Genomic DNA, 14,020 nt, shown 5'->3' with positions numbered 1-14,020 from the left:
AAATACTTTGAGAAACAGATTATATTAGTGTTTGTTTTATGTGTATAGATTTTAAAAAATTATTATTCACGATATAACACGGTCTATAAATGCTTCGTAAGAATAGTTCTAGAACATTGTGTATCATTACTTTGTTATGGATTAGGTGCAAGATTTGTGAAGTGTGGATAATTAAATAATAGACTAATGCAATAGCAAACTGTGCCTTGTTGTCAGATGGACATCAAGTGGAGAGTGATAGATGAGATGAGGAGATGAGGGAGTAAGAGAGGCAAACTGAATCACGGGCAGAGCCGAGTTTATGTTGTTTCCTTATGGTTCCAAGCACCTTCACCAATCTTTGCATTTAATGTCTACAGTCTCGGATCAACACAGCCCTCCAGCACTATCACAGCAGGAGCAGCAGAAACCCCACAAGAGCAACATTGTACCTGTCACTACCCGATCCCTACCGGAAACCCGATCGGTACCCTGCATGCGCGAAAGGTGTCTATTTCCGGTCATAGCGTTTTACGATAGTTACAGGTCAGAGTATCTGTTAAGAATAATAAGTATCTCTTAAAATATTTCAGATAATGAAACATTTAATATAATGTAGAGAAAAACAAAAAATAAAAAGATAGTGACGGATCAGGTCTACCCGATTCGTACCGCGCATGTGCAGGGGTTTTCTTCTTCTTCTGTTCGTTTAATGGCAGTTTACTCCCCAGTATAAGAGGATACTGCCACCTGCTGACTAAGCGAATGAACCCTATTGTAAACTGAATTGGCGTCATTACAAACGTGTGTTAAATTTGATTTAGTGATAGTCGAGTGTGTTTATGCTTGTCTGTGTGGAGAGGATTGTTGGAATAGTGATGATGATGTCCGCTATCACTGTCAATTGTCAGTAAACACTTAATCTGGCTGCTGAATCTTCACGTGAGATATTACAAAGTCTGTATTATTAACTCTGTAGTTAGGCGCCATTCTTCTTATTTTACGGCGCTGTTGTTCAATCGGGGAACGCTCTCTGTTGAGGAGAAAAGCATGAATTTGTTTGTAAACGGATTATCCATTGTTTAAATGTCCCGGTAGTCGAAAAGGAGGCAGAGCTGCTGAGAAATGCTAGGAGCTAACTGGGCGCTAACCGTATCATTCAAATATATTGACTGTCGCAATGTTGGCAAAGAGAGGAAGTGACGTAAGATTTGCGGATGTGGGGTACCGATCGGGTTTCTGGTACGGATCGGGTAGTGACAGTACCCATCAGGTAAAACATGGAATATGTTTGCTTTGCCTTGTCTCCACCTGATGACAGTGATTGGGTATGATGTGATTGATGAATGTGGGTTGTTGTTATTCGGCCTGTTTCTCTGTGCCCCTTCTGAACTTTGAGCACCCGTCCATTTAAAAATCTCTGCACAGCCTTGTCCCTGTTTGTGTATAGGTGTTTGGACGTGGGTGTGTGTATCTGGAAGAAAGAATTACAAGCATCATCAGGCTGAGGAGAGTTCCTGCTCTGAAGCCAGCTGATTGCCTTCATCAGTCGCCTCTCTACTTAAGCGAGTGGCTGAGCTTGAGTCGGTGCTGGATCGTTGAGTTCACGATGGGTTCGTTAGTGAGAACTTTGTGTGTGTGTTACTTGCCAGTTTAATTCATGTTTTCTCACTTGTATTGGGAACTGAGAGAAGCCACTGTACAGTTTTGGAGTTGGGGTTGTCACAATTCACGCCACAGATGTGAGCACTGTGTGGGATTCGGGGAGAAACAAAGTAAAAACTATGTTCTGACCTTTGACCTGTATAAGCAGCACTGACCTCTGACATGGAGCTGCACATTTTTCCTTGTCAGTATGTTTCCTTTCCTGCTGTAGATGGTACAGGTATAGATGGAGTTGTCGTCATCCGTGGGATATGTCAGGGTCAGACTGAGGTCTCCAGGTTTCAGCAGAGATGTCCTCTTCATCTCTGTTCGGTTTCTGTAAAACCGGTGCTGTTTTTCAGGCTGGTCAGAGCCGTTCTGATACACGTGGACCTTCCTGTTGTTTCTGTCCCTCCACTCCACTTTAGTCTGTTTTAGGAATTTAAATATGGTTTTGCAGGGCAGCTTGACAGACGCCACCCCTGAATCCACCTCCACTTGGTAATCTGAGAGGACAACAAAGCACAACACGATGACATCAGCAGTAGCTGTAATGGTCCCATGACCTCCCTGCGCCCTCCTTGCCTTCTAGTCTCAATCAGATTATGTCTCAGTTTGTTCCTGACTCGTTCTTTGGTCTCAAGATCTCATGTGTCTGGTCTGAACACAGTCAAGAGGCCACCTGTTAACCACTGGTATTATGGGTAGTGTAGTAGGAAAGACACTTACCTGACATGTAATAGTGACGTAAATAATATAAAAGACCTCCAAAAATAACAAAGACAAACAGGAGAACCAGAAGATCTTTGACCCAGGATGGAAATGGTTCTGTGGGGAAACATAAAAAAATGACTTCTAATCTCTAAGCTGTGTCTACAGTATTGACCTTTGACCTTTATCTCCAGCACTGACTTTTGACCTGCAGCACTACTTTCTGTGTCAGGATGTCTTTGTCCCAGTAGATGGTGCAGATGTATCGTCCTGTGTCTTTCACTGTGGGGTGTTTCAGGGTCAGACTGAGGTCTCCAGTTCTCAGTGGGTCTTCACTCATCTTTGTTCGGTCTCTGTAAACTTCGTCCTGAGTCATTAGGTCATCATTTCTGTTAGAATACTCATGGACTGTGATGAGTCCGAGGTCAGAGCGAGTCCACTCCACTGTGGTGTCCTCAGGCAGGTCAGGTGTTGTGTTGCAGGGCAGGATGACAGACTCTGTTCCTTCCCTCACCTTCACCTCCACCTGCTGGTCTGAGAGGACAAGAAACCAAAGTGTCAACCGTAGAAGTGGCAGCAAAAGGCCTCTAAAAGTTGTGTTGGGCCATGCATAAAATTTTAATGTATTTAATGTATGTACAGATGTGTGTGTGCTGAACCTTCCAGAGGTAAACATAAACACATCTGCACATGCACAGAACGAATTTCTTCTGCATTGCTTCTCTTGTTTTGTTGTTTTCACTGAGGTCAAGTCTACAAACGTTCCTGCTGGGTTCATCAAGACCTTCAGAACCGTTTAAGAAATGCTTTGCTTTCATTTAACCTCTGACCTTTCTCTGTAGTACTAAATACGACATGTAATTATAGCAGGTGTTGGGTTTGTTACTGACCTTTGACCTGCAGCTGGATGTCTCTGAGTCTCCGTTCTTTTCCTCCAGCACTGATGGAGCAGGTATAGTTGCCACTGTCAGTCTTTGTGGGTTTCCTCAGAGTGAGGCTGAAGTCTTTAATGATGAAAGCGTAACGATTCATTGATGTGCGTCTGCTGTAACGCTGGTTTTGTCCTCTAACATCGTCTCCTTCTTCTCGTTGTTGGTGTACAGATTTGGGATCGAGGTCACTGCGAGTCCACATCACTGTTGGATTGTCCTCAGGTATAGAACCTGAGTACAGACATGATAGTAGGACAGACCTTTCCCCCTCATTCACCTCCACCACCACAGCCAGAGCATGCTGGGAAACTGGATGGACAGAGACACGAACAAAAATCAAATGAATGTTGAGGGTTTGACCCAGAGTTAAAAGATGGAATACAACCAACATTATCTTCAATTTCCCCTTGTGGGACTAATAAAGGTATATCATATCATATCATGTCATATCCATCCTATTCCACTTATCCTAGTCAGGGTCACGGGGGGGAATACACCCTGGACAGATCACCAGCTTGTCCCAGGGCTAACCATTCACATGTTCACACCAATTTTGAATTACAAATTAACCTAATGCCATAAACTGCATTTCTTTGGACATTGGAGGAAGCCAGAGTACCTATAGGGAACCCACGTAAACATGAGGAGAACATGCAAACTCCACACAAAAAGACCCCAGAGAAGGAGTGGAGTTGGACTCAGGACCTTTGTGCTCAGAGGCAACAGTGCTAACCACCAGACAGCCCACAAACGCATAACAGCTTCAGTTATACACAGCATTCTTTTCCCAATTCAAAAAAACTATTGATACAATGTCAGTAACACAGAAACTGGAGAATTATCACAAACCTCACAGGCCATAATTTCCATCTTGTGTGACAAGACAGATGAGCAGTCACACTCCTTCAGGACAGTCACTGTTTTTCACTCCAACAGTCCACAAATGCTACAAAACATGTTACAAAGGCAACATGACATATTTACTTATTAATTCACAAGGAGGAATCTTGTTGTTATTAGGAATCTATATTCCATACAGAAATATTTTTATCTTGTAGTGTAGAGCGTATCTAAAAACCATAGAGGCTCTCACTGTTTGGAGGTGATGGAGCTTCACTGTTTTCCAGAGAACTTTGCACATTCAAGCAACCAAAGGACTTGACATGGATTATGAAGTATAACAGGAACGACTATCGGACCATGTGTTTTCCAGCTGCCTGTGAAAAACAGCCAGATAAACTAATCCAGTGTTTGACAGAAACTGTCATGCTTTCCCGTGTCTCCCTGGCGTTCACCTCTGAGATCACACTGTTGTTGTTGTTGTTTCTCTCTTCTTTCTCTCTCTTCTCTGCAGGGGTTGAACTTGTTGTGGGTTCCACCCTCAGGCCTGGGCCCCTGAAAATAATACTCACCTGCTGCTCATTATCTTGTCACTCGAGCCACTGCTCAAGGTGACAGCTCAGTGTTTCTGACTGCTGGATCGTTGAACGACACTAGTCAGTGTAGCCGCGGCTATTTCCTGTAAATTCTCGTCTCTAGTCTTTTCCTGACTTGTAGTCATGTTTTCTTTTATATAGATCTTCCTGGACCTGTCCGTGTTTTCTTCCCTGGAGTGTGATCATACACGTGTGTGGTTTTCCCTCCCTTGTCCCTGAATTACCTGGAGCTCCTTTTCACCTTGTATATAGCTCCTGGTGATATTGTTTGTTTTCAGTGTCAGCACAGTCCCGCTCTTGCGTCCGCTCGTTCGTTGTGACAGACCAATTCAGTCAAGTCATGAACTTTGACGCAACTCGCTGGGCTCTCATGTCTCAAGACCTGCTGCACTTCAACACATTCATTATAGAGCGAGATAAGAGAAAAGCTGATGATGAGAGCAGAGAGAGGAAGGTGTACTTACCGTGCAGGAGGATCACAAACACCACAAACGTCTTCATGTTCCTGTCAAACTCGGAGACTCTTTAAAAGCCCTTCAGGACATCAGCTTCACTTTCATCTGCTGATAATCTACTGACACTCTCATACTGCTCACACTATCACAGCTCAAAGTTCAACTTCACACTTTGTTAAAGCACATCTGTGGAATGAAGTCTGACCGGCCGCAGATCACTTTTGAGGGAAGAGGAGTACGTCGGCCTTCCTCCTAGTTTCACGCCTGAGCGCTCCCGTTGGGGGCGACTGCTTCAGCCCAACACGCACAAAGCTCCACCTTCAGTCCTGACACTGAAACATTGACTGTAGCTACAATGATGCAGATGTGTTTCCATTCAGATCATGGACATAACGCAGCTCCAGGATGAACAGTGTGAAAGAACTTTTCCAGGCATGAAGCTCAGCCAATCACAGGAGAGGGCATGATCAGCTGACAAATCTGCAGGGATTTGAAGGTTCTATGTGTGGCTGACAGAAAGTGGATCAACAGGTGTAAAACTATGAGGAAACACAACAGTCTCCCTTTTTTTTCATATCACGATATGTTTTTTTCATTTCAGGCGATAACGATATATGTCACGATATAAGCTAAATAACTAAATTTGTAAGATTTAAATGTGCCGTTGCTCACAAGTAAAAGGTGAAATAATCAGCAGCTTGTTTTGATTTAAATATTTATTTCCCATAATAAGTTAAACAGGGCAGATGAACTTAAGGAACATGAGACTTCAGTTTCAGATAAATAAAGGCAAATATTGCAAACTACACAAAAGGCAGCCGCTAAAGTGTTTAAGTTTGAAAATAGAACAAACAAAACAGACTAAATCGTCAATTCAACTTAGAAACAAAACATTAATTCTAAAAATAAATCTTCGCTTGTTTTACAGAAGAACAGACAAAATTGACTAACTTTTGTCAATATCAAATAAACTGAGAACTAAAAGGAAATTCTCGATCTCTCCTTGTTGTATAGCTTAGCTTTTCAAACAGTTTTAAAATAAAGATGCTAACAGAACATTCTTTAAATCCCAGGTACACATCCAAGGTGCAACATATATATATATATATATATATATATATATATATATATATATGTGTATATATACACACATATACATATACATATGTACACACATATATATATATACACGTATATATATATACACGTATATATATATATATACACACACACACACACACACATACATATACATATATATATATATATATATATATACATATATAGGGGTGCAACGATACACAAAAATCACGGTTCGGTTCGGTTCGATACTTTGGTGTCACGGTTCGATATTTTTTCGATACAAAAAAATGTTCATGCCTTTTTAATTTGTCATTTATTAAATTTTCACGGCACATTCTGCACCACCTCTCTGTGCGTTCATCATTTGTTTGAAGCCAGCTCACCTCCTGCAACCACTTTTCCGAGAATACGCGCTTCTTTTGTGGTTCGGACTCCTGACATTTCTTTGGAGGTGGAGGAACATCACAGTAATTGCTTAAAGGAGCTTCTTCGACATCTTTAAGAGTTCTAAACAAATGTCTGTCCTCCTCCTGAAAATCTTATGTATGCAAACACGCGTTGCAACTTCTTATCGAAAAAATATCGAACCGTGACACCAAAGTATCGAACCGAACCGAACCGTGATTTTTGTGTATCGTTGCACCCCTAATATATATATATATATATATATATATATATATATATATATATAGAGAGAGAGAGAGAGAGAGAGAGAGAGAGAGCTGAGGTTCTGTATTAGCCAATTGGGATCCTGATAGAACCCCAAAATTCTAAATTTTATTTGGTACATTTTGTCAACTTGATTTACACTGAAGAGTGACTGAATATTTGCCTATTATGCATGCCAACAGCAACTATTACCTCAAATAAATAGGCTGACATGAAGAATAGTCTTTCTGATGTTTTTAAGAATAACCATAACAATAAGAAGTGATTTAGATCTCTAGCTTTTAATATATTTACATGGGCTATGCTATAGCTTGTTTTGTTCCCAGGCAACGGTGGTTTTTTGATTGGGGCGACATGGGCCGTTGCCCAGGGCGGCGTTGCGTTGGTGTGTGTGTGTGTGTGTGTGTGTGAGGGGGGGGGGGGGGGGGGGGGGGGTTCATGAGCAAAAATGGTGTTGCCCCGACATCATGCTAGATTGTACATTTGTTGTTCATTGTAGATTTCTCATGCCCATTTGCAGAGAGTAAGGGTGTCGTGAGGTGTGGCATCAAAAAAACATATTGCAAAATAAAACAAAGGACTTGTCATGGTCTGTGTGCAGGGAGGCAGGAAAGGACAAAGAAAATGCAGACTCAAACACTGAGGCAAAACTGAAATGCAAAAAAAAGCAGCTTTATTTCTGGACACTAGGAGAACTTAACTAAACTTGAGGATGCAAAAATAAACTAAGCAGGCAGACCACACAGACATGTATAACAGAGATTACAACACTGACAAAGAAACACAGGGCTTAAATACACTGAGGGATAACGAGGGAAATGAGAGTCGTCAGGGAGACACAGCTGGGAGAATTCAGACTTAACGAGACAGGGGAAGCAAAACTAGACACACTGACATGAGACACAGACCAAAGTAAAACAGGAAACACACCAACTGAACTCTAGACATGAAGACAGAAAATAGAGGCCTGAAAAGCAGGACGGAAAGGCACAAAGAAAGCACAAATGAGCAAAACCTAAGAACTAAAACCATAATAGCTATAACCGAACAGGTTAACAAAACGGTTTACTCTCATTTGGTTTTAAGCCTTCATAAACGTGTGTAGTTCTAATGTGGTTCTAATTTGACATTTAATTTGTGTCTTCTTTTTTTTGTCAAAAGTGGGTCAATGATGTTGTTGTCAGATGATTGGCAGAAAGTTTACAGTGGTTTTCTCTGATAAGACTGAAAATAAGTCAAGAGAAACAATAACTGAAAATTAATGTATACATAAAAAAAAATGTCTTTATGGATGAATTATAGGCAAGGATTTGCCTAAAAGTTTAGTTCCCCTGGTTGTTTCCTTGGAAATTTGTTCTATCCCTCATCCAAGTGATTTCTTCAGTCTGACAGTGATGAAATGTTTGCAAACTGTTGTGTCCAGCTGAATTCAATCGACTTTTTAAGGAGAGTAATTAAATGCTGAAACGCTGACCAAAGCTGAGGGGAAGTGAAGGTCCTTGCAATATAGGTGAAACTGACCCCTTTCATCAGTGTTTGTTCCCCTTAACTATTCCAGATCAGCCTCAGAACATACAAACTGCTGTTTGCATTTTTATTTCTCCTTATAGTTGGACCTAGTATATAAAAATTACAAATCACCTTTGAACAGAAAGTGTTCTCTGTTGAATTGCTGCACGGAGGATGTAACACCCATGATAAGCGTGAGGTGTGTGTCCTTGTCAGGAATCAGCCATCCTCAGCTTCCAGGTTAGGAAAAGTGGAACTAGAAGATATTCAAATACATCTCTCCACAGCTGCTGATGCATTCTACAAAAAACAACGTTTGTTAAAAACAGGTGAATCACCACTGATTTATCAATGACCCCACTTACTAAAAAAATAGTGATAAGCGGATGACTGGGATATGTAGTTTATAATTTCAACAATATCCTGTACAAAATGGAACTATATATATGTCAGATGTGGTGTGATGCCCGTGGGATTTTTAACAGAAACCTACAAACCTTTAGAGTACTCATGCTACTTTACCAAACTTTTGATGGCTCAGTGTGCAGTTCCTGCTTTAAAGTTACTTTTAAGATTCAGGAATCTAAGTGATAAGAGGCCAAACATGTTTGCTTATGAAACTAAATCAACAGTGTCACTGCCCTCTGCTAAGACTGGAGATAATACAAAGAATGAGAGAACTGACAGCTGTTATTTTAATCAGCCTGTCCCAGTTCTTTTAACTCCAAGTATCACAAAGCATCAAAGCATGTCAGCATTTTTCAATCATGATTTTAAGGCTGTAGGTTGCAGCCATTGTTCTAACACTGTGCGAAAGTAACGGGGTTCTAATGAAGGCTTGTTATTGTCACTGATTTCTGTAACTGATCTGATTCCGACACAAGGTACCAATTCAATTTGATCCCCGATTCGATTTAATTTTGACTCAGACAGTCAGAAATATTACAATTCTGGTCATTTATTAGTACATACTATATTTTTTTATATCCATCTATTTATTTTTATATCTTTTTATATCTATCAGAGGTGTACACATCAGAGCAAATGCCTTTGTGTCAAGTAACTGAGGATAAAACAGCAAAACATGAAGGAGATTTTCCTGGCCTGACTTTAGCAGATAACCATAAAAAGGAAAACCATGAATCAACACATGAACATTACCTGATACTGCAGAAGTGAAGCACAGAAATGTTATAGCGGTTTGATTAAAGACACAGCTAAGAGTTTTGCAATCTTTTCTGTTTACCTGCTCTTTAAACCTGTTGGCGTTTTAGCTGTTTGGTGGTTGTTGAAATAGTTTCAGCTTTAACCTAAGATTCTGGTGTTTCTGGCAAAATACATTTATATTTAAAAGTCAATTCAGGATTTAATCAATCGATATCACTATATTCAAACTAAAATCGATTTGAATTGGGGAAATCAATTTTTTAAACCCAGCTCTAGTTCTAATACTCTGAGCTGCTTCAAACTTTATTAGCTTACTAAAAACAGTAAAAAGCTTGTACTGCTGGGGTGTAATACATTCATAAGCTCATTAGGTCTGATTTCTCCCAGCTGTGTTTCCCTCCTGTCTCCCATTCCATGATTTCTCTCATATGTATTTAAGCCATGTGTTTTCTTTGCTCTGTGTCGTGTCGCACCCTCATGTTACACTGTGTGTTTTGTTCCTAGTTTTGTTTCTAGTGTTCCCCAGTTTAGTTTTCTCTTTGATTGTGTCAGCAATACAGGTGAGATTTTTGAGTTTACGTTTTGTATCCTGGAGTCTACATTTGGGTCCTCCTCTACTGTCCACACACAGCATTCATCCGCGACAGGGATTTTAAAAATGGATAGCAAATCAAATAGATAATCCCAAAGCTAATCTGTGAGCTAACCGGAGGGGAAATGGATTTGAAATGAGAAGTGGAATCAGCATTTTTTAAAGCTTTTTTAAATTGTGTTTTAAAAACAATTTTGAAAATCAGTTTGTTTTTTAAATTTAGAATTCAAAAATGGTTTTTGAAAGTTTAATTCTTCTTTTCTGAAACTCATGAATATTGATTTTAAAAATGTGCTTTTATTTAAAATTAAATCATTAAATAATAAATGATATACATCTAGGATCCCATCTAATTTGACCTGACTTACATCCCAGCACCCCACTCACTAGCCCTCTTTTGTCCTGTCTGTTTCAACTTGTCTTGTTTTCCTTGTTGTGTGTCATGTCCTGTATGGGTTTTGCCCTGTTAAAAAAAACAAACACACAAAAAAACAAGTCAGATAACACAAACAAACTGGTTAAACTGCAGTAATACTGTATTACAGACTTAAAGACTTGAAAGTCCTCTAATTTTCTTCGAAATTCAGATAAATTGAGTAAATTCTTGTACTTGTCCCTGCAAATATAATAAATGTGGTATCCAACCTGGCTCCAGTAACACTGTGAGGATTCTTGGGCTCATTCTTGACCAGGATATGTCCTTCAGCATGTACAGTACAGAAATCTGTGGGAGTGTTTACCTTCATTCTAACATGTGAGCACAGATACATGTTTGTTACCATAAACATGAACATTTTACTATGAAAGCTGCTCAGACACAAATGTTCCTCAGCTCATATGTAATGACTGAAGAGAGGAAACTATGTGGTAGTTTAACAGCTCCACGCTCCCCCTGCTGGAGACATGTGGTAATTGTTTCTAATCTTGGTACTGCTGGTATATATACTGCATGACTGTACTGTCAGTCACAGGAAAACATACAAGATACTGTGCTCTAAGCTCTCCTACTCACAGTGACATAAAAAAAAAATCAGATATTACTTGACCTGTCTGAACCGCCTGTCTCCATGGTGATGACCCCACCTACTGAGATTTGATGTAAAGACTGCTGATTTTACAACAAGGTATAATACTGTATTGAACCAATCAGACAGGAAATGTCTATTTCAACTCAACTTTGCTGATGAGGTGATTTAATACCTTTTTAATTAATGTATCAAATTAAATAACTAATCTTTATTTATTTATTTATACATTATATTTGCAAGATGTTTCACTGGTGGATTGCTAATCCAGTAAATTAACAATTAAACTCATCCTGTTTAGATGAGTGACTGATTGTTTCAGCTGTGCTGGTGTCTGATACTCTGAGAGTAAAGAAAAATATAAAAATTAAATTACAGTTTATATGAAGTCAGTAAGTACAAACAGATCAACAAGTCGCAACTTGTGTGATACAGAGGTGGGTCGAGTACCCAAAAATTGTACTCAAGTAAGAGTAGCATTACTTTAAAATATTATTACTCAAGTAAAAGTAAAAAAGTACTTGGTGAAAAGACTACTCAAGTAGTGAGTAACTGTTTGAAATGTCCGATTTATTTTTTAAATAAATGCTATCAGACAAAAATAAATAAATATACAAATTTTAGTATTTTCAAATAGAATATATGTAAAAAGATCAACAAAATAAGGCACAACAATTCTAATTTCAAGATTTCAGTTTTTCACAACATAAAGCTTTTTTCACCAATACCTACAGTAAATAATATGAATATATAAACAGTGCAAACAATTTCCAGTGACAAGATATGCTGTAAACTTTATATTCATTGTTGCTCCAAATGGCACAGCAGCCTCAGACAAAACAGAACGAGGCATCTTCAACATATGTTCATACAGGCTGCTCAGTTTACCATGAGTTGTATGGGTGTGCATCTATTTCTGCATATTTAGCAAAAATGTGCCATTTCTTCACTCAGTGAGGTGATGGTTCAGCTTCAGCAGCCGTTTGCTCTCAAGGTTCTTTCTGTGAAGCTGTGACTGTTTAACAGTGAACAGGAGTCCTGCATGACTAAGAAGTCCTTCACAAGCTCCAGATGCAGGAAGAGCTGCATTGATTTTGATCAACAGCTTCTTGATGTGAGGAAAGCCATGCAATAGATCCACACCTCCAGTGAATGGACATGAAAGGTACCTCTCCAGATCCCCTGCTTCTGGCTTTCCTGACCCCATGGATCCATCATCTTCGTCGGTTAGGCTGCTGTTTGTGCCTCATCCAGCTCTGAGTCTCAGTGATGTCTGATGAAGTTGAGACCTGTGGAAAGATGTAGGATTTCAAAAGAATTAGGTCTGGTCATTATTGTGCTGTATACACTGCCAAGCTGCAGATGTTTGGCAAGAAGATTTGATCACACTGGAGATGTTTTTACTAACTCTTGTAGAAAAACAAAATCTTGTCATTCATATCCCGCACAAACAGTTTGCAATGAATTCCAGATTAAGTTTAAAATAAGAATGTGTGCAAGGCTAAGCAGTGCTCGCCAATAGATCCTCCTGTTTGCCTGTTACTCTGGGAAAAGACAAGAAAGACAGTGATGGAAGCGTGACTGGAGCTGCGATGTAGCCTATATAATATTTATATTGTTCAAACATGAAAGGTATATTGTTAAAACAATATACATTTCATGCGTGATATATCCCGGTATTACGTGATATAGCTCTATTTTTCTTTTGCCCCGGTGGCAGCTCTACGCTTCCGTATCCGAGGCTTTTCAATGTGGCCTCACAAAATGATCACGACTACAACAACCATGAAAAGAGTTGGATGGACATTGCTGCTCAATTACAGCTGCCTGGTTAATGGTTTTATTAGTAATTTAGCAAAGTTTATGGTGGTGGTGTGTGTGTGTGTGTGTGTGTGTGTGTGTAAGACAGAGAGGGAGAGCGAGGGACAGATTTTGTATGATAAGCTTCATGTTATGGACGCACAGTTTGAGCACTCAGGTTGCATCAGAGCATCAGGCCGTATGGTGTGAGACCTGCATCGTGACCTATGAACTTCTAACCCCTGAGATTCAGCCATACAGTTTGAGCAGGAGCTGAATAATGCGACTGAAAGAAATCGCAGTGTTTGCCCAGCGTAATGCAGACTGTTTAAACTAAACAAGCTGCTGTTTCACATAATAAACACTGTCAGCCGCAGTATTGCTTCTGTTTTAACAGTTAAAGCAGTAGAGACGAGCTGTTTGCATGTTCGTGGAACTCCAGCATCATTAACCAGGCTAGCTGTTAGCTTATAGCTCATGCTAGCTAACCAGCGAGTAGTTAACAGGACAGCCGAAGCTGCACAAAACACCCACAAACTTATCTCACTACAACGTAGCGCCGAAAATATGACTCGCAGCTCGAGCTCGACACAGCTGCTGTAACATCAGACTGACATCCAGCTAACCACAGCTAAAAGATATTTAGAGAAAACTTACTGTTTCCTCAGGTTACACGAGCTGAGTTGTTTCACGCTGAAAAGTTGTTTGTTTTGGCTCTCACTGAAGACACCGACACTGAAGACAGCTGTTCTTTTGTGCTGCTTTTAAGCGAAACATTCTTTGTATATGAGGCCAAGGATGTTCATCCTCTTCAGCTCTAGCGTAGACTCTGCCATGTTTTCATGTTTCTTTGAAACGCTTGGGCCGCTCTGCCCGCCACAGTTTCAAACTGGTCATGTGACTTCATGGCCACATCTGATTGGTAAAAAAGTTACCGGAAACTCCACTGGCGGTTTGTTATCTAATGTGTTAAACTAATTTTTTTTTTTAAAGTAACGAGTCAAATTTTGGAAAGGTA

At 39.9% G+C, this 14,020-nt stretch overlaps 2 protein-coding genes across 3 annotated transcripts in view; one reads left to right on the top strand and one right to left on the bottom strand.

The window, feature by feature from the left end:
- LOC102779340 (protein NLRC3-like) overlaps positions 1 to 14,020 on the top strand; it is a 334,346-nt gene that overhangs the window by 194,224 nt on the left and 126,102 nt on the right. The window lies entirely within an intron of this gene.
- Positions 1 to 14,020, bottom strand: part of LOC102785377 (butyrophilin-like protein 2) — a 51,299-nt gene that overhangs the window by 1,869 nt on the left and 35,410 nt on the right. Inside the window, exons 1-5 of one of the 2 annotated variants that reach the window (XM_087831515.1) lie at positions 5,167 to 5,203; positions 3,225 to 3,575; positions 2,536 to 2,868; positions 2,353 to 2,451; positions 1,800 to 2,129 (exon numbers count right to left, since the gene is read on the bottom strand). In XM_087831515.1, coding sequence (XP_087687641.1) covers positions 1,800 to 2,129; positions 2,353 to 2,451; positions 2,536 to 2,868; positions 3,225 to 3,575; positions 5,167 to 5,203 — 1,150 coding nt within the window. Of the gene's footprint in view, positions 1 to 1,799; positions 2,130 to 2,352; positions 2,452 to 2,535; positions 2,869 to 3,224; positions 3,576 to 5,166; positions 5,204 to 14,020 lie in introns of those variants that run through there. The other variant, XM_087831494.1, reaches the window with a different exon arrangement.

This window comes from Neolamprologus brichardi, chromosome 3 (assembly GCF_056152115.1).
Source record: "Neolamprologus brichardi isolate AB-2024 chromosome 3, ASM5615211v1, whole genome shotgun sequence".
NCBI lineage: Eukaryota > Metazoa > Chordata > Actinopteri > Cichliformes > Cichlidae > Neolamprologus > Neolamprologus brichardi.
Note: the sequence above shows the minus strand (reverse complement) of the source record. Positions and strands in the feature narration are given on the sequence as shown.